The 16,862-nt window shown below is 42.7% G+C and overlaps 2 protein-coding genes across 2 annotated transcripts in view; one reads left to right on the top strand and one right to left on the bottom strand.

Moving 5' to 3' along the window:
- Positions 1-786: 786 nt before the first annotated feature.
- On the bottom strand, positions 787-9,236 carry gpc2 (glypican 2; the record flags this gene model as incomplete). Its single annotated transcript, XM_084149861.1, has 11 exons — positions 787-1,058; positions 1,262-1,434; positions 1,859-1,995; positions 2,325-2,471; positions 2,898-3,028; positions 3,343-3,508; positions 3,644-3,724; positions 4,143-4,318; positions 4,616-4,750; positions 5,141-5,299; positions 9,065-9,236. 11 exons carry the CDS (start codon positions 9,234-9,236, stop codon positions 787-789), a joined length of 1,749 nt encoding a protein of 582 aa, XP_084005987.1.
- A 2,560-nt stretch (positions 9,237-11,796) lies between these two features.
- Positions 11,797-16,862, top strand: part of stag3 (STAG3 cohesin complex component) — a gene marked incomplete at both ends in the record, with an annotated part of 39,575 nt that continues 34,509 nt past the window's right edge. Inside the window, 2 exons of the mRNA XM_084149852.1 lie at positions 11,797-11,834; positions 12,000-12,102. Coding sequence (XP_084005978.1) covers positions 11,797-11,834; positions 12,000-12,102 — 141 coding nt within the window. The remainder of the gene's footprint in view (positions 11,835-11,999; positions 12,103-16,862) is intronic.

Here is a 16,862-nt window from a genome sequence, read left to right as displayed (position 1 = left end):
ATGCTCTAAGCCCGTTCCTAATAAGACCCTGACCTTACCGTTTATCTTTTCATTCACTACAAGTTCTGTTATACCTTCCACATCTGACTAAAGTATGTGGAGGTTTTAACATTAGGTTGTCATTTTATTGCTGGGTGGACAGTGCTCGTGTCTATTTCTATGGGCACAAGCACTGTCCATGACAAACTGTTCACACCCCTTGTTGGCAAATAACATTTTTGTTATTTTAAAGCTCATTTCCTGTAATTCTACACATTTTGCCATGGGGTGGAGATAAAATGTTGCAGTTTTAAAGTTAATTTCCTGCAATTCTACACATTTTACCATGTCTTATGTGTGTTCATGTGATATCTGAGGGACTCAAACATTACAACAAATTAAATGGGCTAAAAAACTGTTTGGGAACCACTGAGATAGCCAATCATAGAAAATGTAATTTCCCTTGTGCTTGAATACATTTTCCACAAGGAGATTATTTTGTGCTGGATTCATCCATATTTTAGATTCAACTTCTCTCGTTCTCCTCTAGAATAACCAAACACATCCACTGTCATTGTGCTGATGATCAAACAGGCACACTAAATCCCTCCTCAACCAACCACAACAACCCAACCTCAGCTGGGTCGTGTTCAATAGGCACAAAACAGAAGAAACTGCCTGAAAAAAGGTGGGATTACCTGGATTTATCCAATAAGAAATGCTTATTTTCATTTTGTGTTTCAAAATGTATTTTTTCATTATTTGCCATAATGAACACAACCCTGAGCTTCAGGCTGTAGTAACTGCCTATCTCCACATGGGGGAGACAGTGACCATAACTGATAACCAAAACAAAACCGCCAGAGAGAAGAAGGCTGGCCGGCTGACCGCTGAGATGGACCGTCCCTTGCTCCTGTTCCACTTGGATCCGGTTTGATCTCTGACCCGAGGTGGCTTGATGGGGGTCTGGGGGTTAAGTGGGGGCTTACTGTGGGGAGGGGAGTAGGGCCCGTAGCCCGGCCAATCATCACTGTACCTCTCCCCACCGCCGCCTGATCCACTGCCCTCTTCGCCCTCACCTTCAGAGAGAGATATGATATCACACACACACAGACAGACAGATGAGAGAGAGAGAGAGAGACACACAGAGAGAGAGAGAGAGAGAGAGAGAGAGAGAGAGAGAGAGAGAGAGAGAGAGAGAGCAAATGTTAGGGAGACAGTAGTAACATAATTAGAAAGGGGATGACTGTCTTAGTCATTTCTGTTGGGGGGAGGGGCTTACTGTCCACGAAGTCAGTGTCCTGTCCGGCCTGTGCATGTTTCAGTCTGTTGGTGGCCACTCTGAGCTCCATGATGAGCTGTCTGGTCCTCACGTCTGGCCTGGCCAGGTCCACCTTTAGCTCTGGGTTATTGATCTGACTCTGGAGCCCATTGCCTGTCACGACAGGGAGGTACCTGATACACACACACATCAATATGACATAGCTACAGCACAAACTAATATCAGTACAATAACACAAAGACTCATATCAGTATATGTTCTTAGCTACCTGCTCGTTCGCACACACACACACAAATCTCCATCTTCTTTCTCCCTTGCACTAACATCCTCCTCTACCTTTACATCAGCTTCTTATCTAACACCCACCTCCCCCTTGTCCACATCCACCTCCCCTTGGTCCACACCCACCTCCCCTTGGTCCACACCCACCTCCCCTTGGTCCACACCCACCTCCCCTTGGTCCACACCCACCTCCCCTTGGTCCACACCCACCTCCCCCTGGTCCACACCCACCTCCCCCTGGTCCACACCCACCTCCCCCTGGTCCACACCCACCTCCCCCTGGTCCACACCCACCTCCCCCTGGTCCACACCCACCTCCCCCTGGTCTGTCCATTCCAGCAGCGGTCCTCGTTGGTGACGTCGGCAGCCATGTTCTCGTCGTTGCAGATGGTGTGTGGGAGGGATACCCAGAAGCCCCGCATGGGCCGCAGTCGCTCCTTCAGCTCTGACACCTGGAGGCGGGCAGACGGAAACTGGTTGATGCATGCAGTAAAGTAAACCCTTATATAGCTGTTGAACTTATGGAGGTGGGAAGCTAATTTTAGCCGACTCCTCATCATCAAACAAACTAGAATGTACTGTATATAAATGGCTGTTGGTATGGCTGTTGTTGAAGATATGGACAGAGAGAGCTAACATGGGCATAAATTACAAAAATAATTGGCTAGAAAATCAATTGGAGGTAAGAACTCCTCTCCCCCTCTTCTCTTTCCCCTCCTCCTCCTCTCGCACCCCACTCTCCCTCTCTGATCTTCCCTCTCCTCTCCTCTCCTCCTCCTACCAGTCGGTCCAGGTTGGTGCCTGCAGCAGTGGTGGGCTTCTCCTCAGGGCTGAAGGTACGAAAGGGTCTCCTGTTGCCCCCTGACTCCTTGGGGGAGCGCCGAGAACGGCCCGGGGCCGACCTGGGTCTCCCACAGCCCTGGAACACCTAGAGCCAAACCACAGAGATAAAGCTATTTATCTACATGTATCTAAATTGATGTATCCCAGCAACAATAAGGGTGAAACATGGATTTAAGAAAAAAAAATGGTAGACAGTGGATACTTAAATTAAGAACAATATATGAATAATAATATGGTAACTAGTAAAATTGCACTATGCACAGTTTTTACAGGTAGTTCCACAATTTGATAAAGCAAAGGGGTTTTGGACCCAAACTGGTCTTCCATGGGCAGTAATAAAACTGTTAAACGTTAAGCCTTGTTTCAACCTAGAATGACAGCCGATGTGCATCTTATCAGCCATTCTATTATCTATATTCTATGATGTACATTCTATGACCTATATTCTACTGCACTGTGGACAGATGTACAGCACATTCTTTTAATCTCCCTCCATCCCCTCCATCCTTGCCTTAGTGGAGGTGGCGATGCTGTTCTCCTGCATGTGCATGATGGCCTCGGACACTTTGACAGAGATGGAGTCTGCAGCCAGCTCCATGTTAAACGGCCCCTCCAGCTTCTCAGATACTTGATACAGAGCATCTGACAGAGTAGAGAGTGAGAGAGATGAAAGATGGCGCATTGGATAAAAGTGTGAAAACAGAAGGATGACAAAAGGAAAGGGAAGAGAACTAATAAGAAATATATCCATTTTGTTTTTATGATGGGTGCAATGTTCACAACTTTAGATAGAAATGCAATGTATAGAACAGACATGACTCAGTTATTCTGTAGAATAGAAATGCGAGTAGGTTCTATACAGTACATTTCTACATGCATCATGTTTAACATCCCACTAAACCGAATCAGCCCAACAAAAGCCACCCACACCCTCCCTAATACCCGCCTCCAATCACCTATGAAATTGTTCCACTCAGTGTCCAGATCGACCTGATTGGCAAGGCAGCCCTTCATCACGTTGAGGCAGAGGGCATGGCAGGGGCGCAGGGAGGGCATGCCTCGACACAATGGACAGTACCACTGACGCATCAGGGCACGCACACACTCCGCACCAGCACTCAACTGGAGGATGAGATGAAGAGTAGAGGGTGTAGGATGTTAGGGAGATAAACGGAACAGCTAAATGCAGACCAATAGAAGACAATAAAGATAATTATTCTTAATATTCGTGCACGTACACACATACACACAGTTTACCTTAGCTGCCTTGTTGACAATGTCACGGCCTGTGGCCAAGCCTTGAACCAGTGCTCTGGCTGCAATGAATGCCCTGGACACCTGAATGAAAGAGAGATCAGCTAATACCTTCTGACACAAATCTACTCTACTGTATGTCAATACACTCAGTTCATTGTCTTCAAATAGTTATCTCTAATACGATCGCCTATGTGTTACTGTAACGTCATCGTTGAGTTTCAGTGGTGATTTGAATTACTTATCACACCAGCCTCTTTTGTTCATTATGGTGACAGACATTAGAGGGATAATTCACTCAAATTTCAAAATAACATATTTGTTTTCTTACCCTGTAAGCAGTCTATGTACAAGGTACTACCGCAATCTACGCTTTTGTTTTGTTAACCCAAATTCCGAAATTACATATTGGTTAACTATCCCTTTAATATTATTAAATATTAATTATTCAATTATGAATTATGTTAGTTTTCAGTTGATATACCAACCAAGCCTGCCAGACCTGTAAACGTAGTTTCCGGGGCAGGTCCCCAAAGGGCTGCAGCTGCTCTGCATGTTTGTTGACACACTCCAGGTACTCATCACTGAACTGGTACTGGGGGTTGACCAGAGAGAAGACCCGCTCCACCAGTCTGGACCAGAACTCTGACAGCACCTCTGTCAGGCTCACACTGCCCCCTGTAGACAAAAGAGGGAACTCTCAGACTGGAAAACATTTTGCAAAATAAATTGAAAATGAGCACTTCTTATTTGATAAGTCCAAGTAGTCATTCCCTGTTTCAGTCAGTTTGGTGCCTAATGAAAATGTCCCTAGGTTAGGTCAGTTTGTTTCTACTTGTTCAGACAATTTTTTGTCATCTTGGCAAACAAGGCATTGTTGAAATTATGAGATGGTGAGGGAAATGTACCATAGTGACAAGTACACAAATGCAGAGTCCAACAAGAGAGGAGAGAGAGAAAAGTGTCCCCACTAACCGGAGTAGTATTGGCGGAGCTCCACAAACAGCTCCTGGAAGACATTGGCATTCTGGGTGAAGAGGCGCCCGTAGGTCTTAGTAAACATCTGATTCATGGACTTTTCAGACAAGTCTATGAGCTCCCTGAAGAACTCTGACAGAAGAGAAAAAGGAATGAGATGGTCAAAAGCACGATACGGTGTAGACATGTTCGGAGTCCGACACCACTGGGATTCAACACCACATTCACACCAGTTCTCCATACCCAAAAGCAGAATTCACTACCACTAAACCACAATTTGTTGTGATTCAGGGGTGGCACTGGCATTTACTCAGGTCTCAAGAACCACTGCTCAAGAATAAGATAGCTATGACTAGCTGATCCCCACTATAGGATATTGGTCTAGCAATTAAGGTACTTTTAGCCCTCTCAATAGAGGAAATGTTACATACCACTCCTCAATGCAGTTGTCATTTCACGTCACACTATTTACAGTGTTCCCTTATGAATCCTTATTCTGATCGGATTTGCATTCCAGCTCACCGTCAAACTTGCGGTGCCTCTGTGTGAAAGTGGTGAGGAGGAACTGGCTGGTGTCGTCGATGGCCGACAGGAAATCCGTCTCACTCTGGTGGGCCAGTGTTTCCTCCATCTGACTGGAGCAGCAGGTGTAGTCTTGGGGACACAGACGCAGATGCTCACCTGGTCCAATAGAAAAACAGACAGGGTCAGATGCGAGCCAATCACAGACTGGGACAAGACGTGTGTGGGCATATTGAGGTGTTCACCTGAACCAATGGTAAAACAAGACGGGATCAGATATGAGCCAATCAGAGACAAGAGGTGTGGGCAGATGAACTAATGGTGAAGACCGAAGGATACAGTAGCGGTTGCTTTGCCGTCATCAGCACTCTGAAGTCAACTACCAGTAGTACACTAATCTATAAAAGCTCAATTTATGGTTCTGGTTTAGGGGAGACATTTAGGCTACCTCAGATTCTTCAGAATTTTAACTTAATTTAGAGATAGTATGAAATCAGAGGGGAGACGTAGAAAGAAGGGCCAATTCACACCCACACTAACGGTGATGCTTATGTGCTTGAAGCGACCTTGTTACCTGCTAGACCAGACTCAGATACAGGTTTCTTCCCAAAATCACTTACCACCACGGCATATAAATGAGCAATGTATTAGGGCTTTGCCATGATAACAGTATCGCCATATTTTTTCTATGGCATTCTTTTTTTTTTTACATGAAGCAGACCAAACTCTTTAGTCCTTTAAAAACCTGCTGGATGTAAAATATTGCGTGCTATAGCTCTTGTAAAATAAATAAATGTGACTCTGGACGACAACATAATGATGTTTGTTTCCAACATTAGGGCTGTGTTCCTAAAGAAGTTAAATCCGCTTTGTGTTTTGTTTCCTTGCCACGATACTAACGAGTATCGCGATACTGGTATCGCCCCAGCCCTACAATGTATCATATGAGAAATATCGCAATATCAAAAATACTGATAATTCTACCCTGATTCTACCTTAATTGGAAAATGTCAATTACCCTTAGATGTGTTATGCTACCATGATTCTTCAAATGCTTTCATTCAATATAATAGCTCACAAAGTAGGCCTACTGTGTTCATTCACTGAATGTCTATCAGTTTAGAACAGCCACCAACTCTACCAATGTGGCAGTGGTTCTTCTGATCTTGCAGATATCCTTCTTCTTCATCTGTCTGTCATTAATAAAACCTTATTAAAGATAAGGCAGTAATTGAAAATGGGCATTTATAAACATGATATATTAAAACGCAATCCCAAATGGCACCCTATTCGCTATATAGTGCACCACTTTCGAACAGGACCCATAGGGAAATGGTTAAAAGTAGTGCACTATATAGGGTGCCATTTGGGATGCAAACCATTTCTTTGTTCACCAATACCCAGGTTGGACTAATAACATGACCGGCGGTAATGATATGCAAACATTAACGACCAGTAACAAGTCGGTGATCTCCAATGTCTCAACGTGGGAGGAAAAAACCATCTTATTGAGGCAAACATCATTTTACTCTGTTATACCGGGCACCTGTTTCTTTTTCCTCCGAAAACTTGGACTGAGGATCCCAACTCCAACATTTTATTTTTGGCTCTAGCTTGGATTTCTCCTCTGTCGCTCATTATTACCTCGCTCTCCTCCATTTCAACTCTCTCTCATCATCCCTCCTCCTCTCGGCCATCTGCTCCCCTGGCCCACGGGACAAGAAGAGCCAAGACCCAGACAGAGATAACCAGACACACAGACACACAATCAATATTGCAGTTCCCACATTCAGCACTCACATATAGCCTACAGCCAAACCACTCAAATAAACCTTCATACATACTAAGGCGTGCACAGCAGTACAACAAATAAACATTTGTCACCCAAATGACACTTTAAAAGGGGCAATCAGCAGTTCCTACATCAATTTCTGGACTTATAAATTAATGATATATACCCATTGATTCTTGAAGAATATAACTTATGCCTCATGAGCTTAGTTCAACTGTCATACCCCATCAGAACCAAAAATACACTACATGAACAAAAGTATGTGGACACCGGCTCGTCGAACATCTCATTCCAAAATCATGGGCATTAATATGGAGTTGGTCCCCCCTTTGCTGCTATAGCAGCCCACTCTTCTGGGAAGGCTTTCCACTAGATGTTGGAACAATGCTGCAGGGACTTGCTTCAATTCAGCCACAAGAGCAGTGAGGTCAGGCACTGATGTTGGGCAATCAGGCCTGGCTCGCAGTCTGCGCTTGATTTCATCCAAAAGGTGTTCAATGGGGTTGAGGTCAGGGCTCTGTGCAGACCAGTCAAGTTCTTCCACACTGATCTTGACAAACCATTTCTGTACGGACCACGCTTTGTGCACGGGGCATTGTCATGTTGAAACAGGAAAGGGCCTTCCCCAAACTGTTGCCACAAAGTTGGAAGGACAGAATCATCTAGAATGTCATTGTATGCTGTAGCATTAAGATTTCCCTTCACTGGAACTAAGCGGCCTAGCCCGAACGATGAAAAACAGCCCCAGACCATTATTCCTCCTCCAACAAACGTTACAGTTGGCACTACGCTTTCGGGCAGGTATAGTTCTCCTGGCATCCCAGATTCGTCCGTCGGACTGCCAGATGGTGAAGCGTGATTCATCACTCCAGAAAACGCGTTTCCACTGCTCCAGAGTCCAATGGCGGCAAGCTTAACACCACTCCAGCCGACGCTTGGCATTGCGCATGGTGATCTTAGGCTTGTGTGCGGCCGCTCGGCCATGGAAACTCACTTCATGAAGCTCCCGAAAAACAGTTATTGTGCTGACGTTGCTTCCAGAGGCAGTTTGGAACTCGGTAGTGAGTGAGTGTTGCAACCGAGGACAGACGATTTTTACGCGCTTCAGCACTCGGCGGTCCCGTTCTGTGAGCTTGTGTGGCCTACCACTTCACGGCTGAGCCGTTGTTGCTCCTAGACGTTTCTACTTCACAATAACTGCACTTACAGTTGACCGGGGCAGCTCTAGCAGGGCAGAAATTTGACAAACTGACTGGTTGGAAAGGTGGCATCCCATGACGGTGCCACGTTGAAAGTCACTGAGCTCTTCAGTAAGGCCATTCTACTGCCAATGTCTGTCTATGGAGATTGCATGGCTGTGTACTCGATTTTATACACCTGTCAGCAACGGGTGTGGCTGAAATTGCCGAATCCATTAATTTGAAGGGGTGTCCACATACTTTTGTGTGTGTGTGTATATATATATATATATATATGAATCACCCTTATAAAATGAATCACCCTTTTCTTATATATATATATATATATATAAGCTTATTTTACTCAAACTTTTGTAAAACAAGAAAACGTTTTTTTTACGGAAACATGGGCGGGAACACCGTTTAAAAAAAAATAGTTTCTACTGCCGATTGCCGCTTTAAATATCAACAGCTCACTGTCTTTGTCTGTCTGTGTTCTATCTCACTTGAGCGCTCACACACACCCCTTGACAATGTCCCATGATAATGCAACAACTAACAGCAGTTCTCAAGTGCCACAAGCACAAAATACTAATTATAATAAAAGCACTCTTTCCAAAAAAAGAAAAAAGGTTGATAATTATTATTTTATTTAAGTCATTCACAGATCAGTCCATAACAGCCACACTAATTAGGGGCGAGGCTCTTTGTTACACACCGGTGTTCGCAATTTCCTCATCCCATAAATAAGCCTTCCTGGCGGACCACTCAGACAAACCTGTTAATTCTCAATTTCGCTTTGTTCAGCAGTTTCTATCACATGGCATATTATCCAGTAAGGCTATACCAAGCAGACTCTAAAACCCTTCATAATGTGTAAAATAACCTATAGCCTACTTTTGATGATTAATTTAAATCAAAAACCACCAGTTTACTTTACATAGCCTGTCTTACCGGAGATTTGAGTCAGCGGGGCAGTGTTCGTACTGTAGCCCTTCTCTGCGTACACTTGCCGTGTCTCGGAGCAACTCCTACCCGCTGTTACCGGGCCCCAAGTCCATGACAGGGCAGCCAGCGTGCAGAGCAACACCGGGGGGTACTTCTGAGCATATAGCCGGGTAACCATCTTCCACCGTGCACACTGTGACAGTGTCACTCACGGTAAATAGGCGAATGAATGAATGGGTGACAAAAGATTGGCGACCAGGCAGCTCAAAAATGACAAAAGTAACGGGATACAAACTGAAGAGACTCTTAAGGCAAATAAATTCCTCGAAAAATCTATGGAATTATCTCCAGTTCCCCATTTTGTCTGTGAAAAGAAACACCCCAACAACTTCCTAAAATAAACTTTAGTCTATATTTTTCCAGAACGGGAAAAAAACGATGAATCGACAATTGTTCTGTGTGACTGGGTGCCGTGAGTAAATTAGCATCTGGTTAGTCGGGTGCTCAGCTCCCACCCGGTGTTTTCTCCATCCCTTGTCTAGCTATCTGCTTCAGAACAATGAGCCGTGCGGAACGAGGAGGGCCGAAAGGGGTGAGGTGCCGCCATAGGGGGGCTGTTGTAGCCGAGCCACCGCAAGGTCCTAAATTCGCAACCGCCAGACTGAACTATTGTTTGGAGCCACTACAAACCCATGCGACAATATGAATCACCCTTTTCTACATTTATTTTTATTTTTTATCTCCACACATCTATAGCATTTTTATTGACTAGAATCAAAATGTCTCTCTGTTCTGATATTTGTATAAGCCTAATGACTTGCATACCTGAAGAACAATTAATCCTGTATTTGCATTTCTGAAGGTTACATGCAAAATAATGTTATCCAGCCACCAGACAGTTTTACAAATAGGGTATGCCATACAAGATGCAATCGTTTCCATGGCCAGCAAGTACATCTATTTACAGAAAAATCCATGAAATCCATAGGCTAATGCAAACACAGGCTTTGCCATTGAATTGTGCTTTTTTTATTATTATTAATTGCTTGATTACATTAACAAACCAATGCAAATGTGATTAGCTGTCCAGTCCTAACACTGGCCCTTTAAATGTCAATTGAGAGCTATATTACCACTTTCTTGATAATTTGAGCCCCTATGGGCACCCAGAATCCAGATGTAGCCTATTGTGAGAAAGACATAAGATGATACCATCTTCAACATGAAAATTCTGCATTCATAGTGTGGTACATAATATGGTATAATCAAAGTAGCTAACACATGACCTGGTACGAGCAAGTGATCATAGGCCTACAATCCAGTCTACTGCAGTGTTGAGTTGGCCTGGGCCTTTCTTTGTACACTTGTTTTAGTGGAGGAAAACATATTTTGATGTCTGGTGAAGACCTGCAAAAGGGGGTACACTCGTGTGTGTGTTTTCATGCCAGCACTGCCTGTGAAACAGATGTTACTCTCCAACCACCCCCCTGGCATGCTTTGCCTTATTCTGTTATTGATCAGTATTGATGAGGGTAAATAGGCTATATGGAAGTAGGCAGTGGGTAACTTCTTCATTAGCTTTTTATTATTTTAATTTCAGATGGACACTAAAATGAATAGAGCAGTAATACATTTAAGTAATTTAGCAGACACTCATTGAGAGCAACTTACAGTAGTGATTGCATACATTTTTGTACTGGTCCCCCCTGGGGGTCAAACTCGCAACCCTGTTGTTGCAAGCGCCATGCTCTACCATCTGAGCTACGTGGAGTATAATATATGGGGCTGTAATATATAATATGATAAGATTATCCTATCAGAATTTCAATCAATTCTTTACCCTATTAAAATATATGCAGACTCCAAAAGTATGTTAAATAGCACAACACAATTAGTGCATTCTTCCTTTTGTAGTTGGATGTGAGTGTTTGTGTTATAGACATAGCCTATGTTGAGAATTAATGGGGCCCTATGGTAATACAATAAATGCCTATCAAATGCCAAAGTGACTTTTCAAAAGCGTTAGGTTGTACGGAACGTTCGTTTCCTTCTGTACCTTCCTATAAATATAATTGTTAAGGGTGTAAAGCCTGATCCTAGGTCGGTTGTCTTGAGGGCCAATCCGTTCAAAATGTTTCGTTACCGTGCGGAAATATGTGCTAACAACCAATCATATGAACCACATCACAAATTGTCAGCCAATCGCTGAATTCCACTGAGAGTTGTCTGATTTTCGCGCCGGCGCGTGGTGTGTATTTCCAGCGATCGTCTGTCATCGGATCTGAGGGAAACCTGTTCTATCCAAAATAGTTAGCTAGCTACCAAGTCGTTCCTTCAGATTAAATCACTATTATCCAGGTAGGTAGCTAGATAAAGTTTTGTATTATTTAACACAAGTTTATTGTAGTTAAATGAGTTAGCTTGCTAGTTTGAATTTCGCACTGTTTACTAACTTTTACGGCTAACGTTAAACAGCTAACTAAATAGTATAACAGTAGCTAGCTAGCTATCTAGATATAACGCTAGCTAGCTAGCTAGCTATAATGTTAGCTCTTATTGGTTTTGCTTTTGCCAAGGCAGAATTGTAATATCCCGAACTCAATATGCTTGTTAATATCCCAAAATTGTTGTTTCTTCTAATGTACAACCTGTTTAGCCAAGGTTCCTGAATCCAACAGTCTTCTACCTTTGTGAAGTGAACACTACAGTAACGTTAACATTACTGCCTCACCAGGAAAATGGAAGTGCAACACTCTGATGAATCAAGCCTTGACAGGTAACTTAGGCTAGCTACCGGTAACTAAGCATGACTGAGTCATAGGTAGCACAAATATAGAAAGAACCAGCTAGCTAGATAATTATGCAGACTTATTGCATTAGCTAGATAGTGTGATTGTTTATGACTCGTGTTGTCTTTGTTCATTCCAAATTTTATTTGCAGTCTTGAGGAGATTGATGACATCTCAGACTCTGGCAGTGACTTTGAATTACAGCTGAAGTCAATAAAGCGGAAAAAACAGACCATTGCACTACTAGGACCTCAGGTCTGTAATGTTTTTTCTCACACACACACACACACACACACCACAGGAGGTTGGTGGCACCTTAATTGGGAAGGACAGGCTAGTGGTGATGGCTGTAGCGGTATGAGTGGGATGGGAATGAGTAATCGTGGTCCTCTGTAGCTCAATTGGTAGAGCATGGCGCTTGTAACGCCAGGGTAGTGGGTTCGATCCCCGGGACAACCCATACGTTAAAATGTATGCACACATGACTGTAAGTCGCTTTGGATAAAAGCGTCTGCTAAATGGCATATTATTATTATTATTATTATAATCGACTACTGGAACTGACATAAAAAATGTATCTTTAACCAGAGATCACATTTTGTTCAAATACTGTAAAACTATTTGGTCGAGATTTTGTCTTCAAGACAAAGTTCATGTGCTTTGACTCTAGTGTTCCATTTGTACATGTGCATTTGCAGGACACAACAAAAAAGAAACCAAGCCAAGCATCACACAATTCTGCTCCCTAAATGGCCTTTCCCCTTCATGTCTCACTCACTCAATTGCATTGACCGCTCGCTCTACATAGGAGTGCTGAGTGCACCTACAGAAATACATGCCTATAAAAACGTATCTAACTGATGGGATACATAAGCTACATTCCTTGCCAAATGACTTCAGTTTTAACACAAATTCAAAATGGACTGGTTAACTGAAGTAGGGAAATATGTGTTCCAACAATGAGCTGCAGTTTTGAAATAATTGTGTAATTTTTGTTTAGGCTACTTTGCGGCTGTAACTAGTTACCACAGCCACAAAGTCAACATTGGCTATATCGTAAAAATTAATGAACACAAAAATGTGCTTTTTGGTCTAAAGGTTTGCAGTGTGGTTAATGCTAATGTTAGATTTAAAATCAGATTTTTAGAAGCAAAATTGTAGAAACAGACAGGATTTATGACTTTGTGGCTGTGGTAACTAACGTTAGTGACAACACTACTCTGCGAACCGCTAGTAGCATTTAGAATAGGAGCCTAGGCCAGGGTTCCCCAACTTATTTGGCCCCCCAAGTTTTCAGAGCAAATAATAAAAATACAAAAAATACAAATTTCGGGGTGGAATTTTCATTGTTGGACATAATACTGACTGTAAAACACCAGGAAATCAGCTCCAAGTGATTTTAATTTAGGAAATCTATTCCTAAGTATTCCCACGCACAATAGAGAGACACATTATCTTATACAAATATAAGAAAGGTTTGAAATGATTATGTTTAGTCAAACATTATATCTGTTTGGGCTCCTTGCATCAATATGCAGTCTACAAATAATTCGTAATTATGCTCAAGGAAAAAATTGGCCTGTGGCTGAATCTAGTTGATGATCCCTGGCTTAGGCTATTACCCCTAAACATAGACAGGTTCTACACTGAAAATATGCAAAAACATTAGTTTGTAAAGACAGAGCGTATTTTCATCAGAATCATTAAGCCTAGGCCTACTCATCAAACTGATGTTGTGGCCATAATTCATTCCCATGCCGTGTTCAATGTAGAATAGTTAATCCATTTAGAAAATTCCAGCGAACAAGCATAATAAATTCAATCAAAACGACTTCCCAAATTGAGCCCTGTTTCAAATGATCACTCTATAAGAATAACTGTTCCAGACGTGACATGCAAATCACTTCGCACTATTCTGTTATATTTTATTCTGTTATATTACATTGTTGTTTTACTATAAAATGTGACTGGTTTCAGGAAACTAGGCATATGTCGCGCGTCACTACTTCATAGAAGCGCCATTTGAACTTAAACTTTTTTTAAAAATCTAAGTGCGTTCTTTGGCAGAAATGCCTTCTGGAACATGTGAACTTTCATGTGCCTTAATAACAAACTTGTATGCCATCTGTAAATACAAATAAAATTGTTAAATTACGAGCCTAATTGGTTTAGCCACAGAAAAAGACAGCAACCTTCACGCTAGCCATGATTGGCTGAGATGATGAGTGGGCTGGACATGCCGAGAGATGAGTTCGGAGTGTGAGTTCGGATTGGTCTGTCATGTAGCACGCTTCAGTCTATAATATGAGCAGGTCAGTATGTGTAGGTAATCCTTTCTGAAAGCTTATTTTTTGAAAGATATCATGTAGTAGAACTGCATAAGTGTTGTTCTCCACTTTCTGGAGGACCGAGTTTTGAAATCAGTGGAATTAGAGTATGATAGCTAAGGAGATGGAGAAAATTCTGGCGTTTAATTGCAAATATGCAGACGGAGTCAAAAAGAGAACACCTGTCTCCGGATTACATCTTCAAACTAAGGGCAACCATGGCATCCGTGACAGAAGAAGTGTCTATCCATGTATACGGGTAAGAGAGTCATTTTCAGATATTACACGTTTCTAATTTTGTCAGAAAGTTGTTTTCATTTCAAGTTAAACTGTACTGTTAGCTAGCTAGCAAATGTTACGTGTATGATCTGTGTAGTAATATTATTTGTATAAAATCAAATTGTATTTGTCACATACACGTGTTTAGCAGATGTTATAGCGGGTGTAGCGAAATGCTTGTGCTTCTAGCTCTGACAGTGCAGTAATATCTAACAATTTCACAACATATACCTAAAAACACACTAAACTAGTAAAGAATGGGATTTAAGAGTATATACATATATGGACAAACAATGACAGAGCAGCATGGACTAAGATACAGTAGAATATTATAGAATAGAATGCAGTATATACAGTGGGGAGAACAAGTATTTGATACACTGCCGAGTTTGCAGGTTTTCCTACTTACAAAGCATGTAGAGGTCTGTAATTATTATCATAGGTACACTTCAACTGTGAGAGACGGAATCTAAAACAAAAATCCAGAAAATCACATTGTATGATTTTTAAATAATTAATTTGCATTTTATTGCATGACATAAGTATTTGATCACCTACCAACCAGTAAGAATTCCGGCTCCCACAGACCTGTTAGTTTTTCTTTAAGAAGCCCTCCTGTTCTCCACTCATTACCTGTATTAACTGCACCTGTTTGAACTCGTTACCTGTATAAAAGACACCTGTCCACACACTCAATCAAACAGACTCCAACCTCTCCACAATGGCCAAGACCAGAAAGCTGTGTAAGGACATCAGGGATAAAATTGTAGACCTGCACAAGGCTGGGATGGGCTACAGGTAAATAGGCAAGCAGCTTGGTGAGAAGGCAACAACTGTTGGCGCAATTATTAGAAAATGGAAGAAGTTCAAGATGACGGTCAATCACCCTCGGTCTGGGGCTCCATGCAAGATCTCACCTCGTGGGGCATCAATGATCATGAGGAAGGTGAGGGATCAGCCCAGAACTACACAGCAGGACCTGGTCAATGACCTGAAGAGAGCTGGGACCACAGTCTCAAAGAAAACCATTAGTAACACACTACGCCGTCATGGATTAAAATCCTGCAGCGCACGCAAGGTCCCCCTGCTCAAGCCAGCGCATGTCCAGGCCCGTCTGAAGTTTGCCAATGACCATCTGGATGATCCAGAGGAGGAATGGGAGAAGGTCATGTGGTCTGATGAGACATAAATAGAGCTTTTTGGTCTAAACTCCACTTGCCGTGTTTGGAGGAAGAAGAAGGATGAGTACAACCCCAAGAACACCATCCCAACCGTGAAGCATGGAGGTGGAAACATCATTCTTTGGGGATGCTTTTCTGCAAAGGGGACAGGACGACTGCACCGTATTGAGGGGAGGATGGATGGGGCCATGTATCGCGAGATCTTGGCCAACAACCTCCTTCCCTCAGTAAGAGCATTGAAGATGGGTCGTGGCTGGGTCTTCCAGCATGACAACGACCCGAAACACACAGCCAGGGCAACTAAGGAGTGGCTCCGTAAGAAGCATCTCAAGGTCCTGGAGTGGCCTAGCCAGTCAAAAGACCTGAACCCAATAGAAAATCTTTGGAGGGAGCTGAAAGTCCGTATTGCCCAGCGACAGCCCCGAAACCTGAAGGATCTGGAGAAGGTCTGTATGGAGGAGTGGGCCAAAATCCCTGCTGCAGTGTGTGCAAACCTGGTCAAGACCTACAGGAAACATATGATCTCTGTAATTGCAAACAAAGGTTTCTGTTCCAAATAATAAGTTCTGCTTTTCTGATGTATCAAATACTTATATCATGCAATAAAATGCAAATTAATTACTTAAAAATCATACAATGTGATTTTCTAGATTTTTGTTTTAGATTCCGTCTCTCACAGTTGAAGTGTACCTATGATAAAAATTACAGACCTCTACATGCTTTGTAAGTAGGAAAACCTGCAAAATCGGCAGTGTATCAAATACTTGTTCTCCCCACTGTACATATGAGATGAGTAGTGCAAGATATATAAACATTATTAAATGGACTAGTGTTCCATTTCTTAAAATGGCCAGTGATTTCAATAGGCAGTAGCAGCCTCGAATGTGCTAGTGATGGCAGTCTGATGGCCTTGAGATAGAAGCTGTTTTTCATTCTCTCGGTCTCAGCTTTGATGCACCTGTACTGACCTCACCTTCTGGATGATAGCGGGGTGAACAGGCAGTGGCTCGGGTGGTTGATGTCCTTGATGATCTTTTTGGCCTTCCTGTGACATCGGGTGCTGTATGTGTCTTGGAGGGCGGGTAGTTTGCCCCCGGTAATGCGTTTGGCAGACCGCACCACCCTCTCAGAGTTATTTGCATTGCTAGTTATAACCTAATGTTAGCTAGCTAACATTGAACCAGGTTGGTTAGCTACCTGCAGATTCATGTAGGGTAGTAACGTTATG

This window comes from Coregonus lavaretus (genome assembly GCF_964263955.1).
Source record: "Coregonus lavaretus genome assembly, chromosome: 32".
Classification (NCBI taxonomy): Eukaryota; Metazoa; Chordata; class Actinopteri; order Salmoniformes; family Salmonidae; genus Coregonus; species Coregonus lavaretus.
Note: the sequence above shows the minus strand (reverse complement) of the source record. Positions and strands in the feature narration are given on the sequence as shown.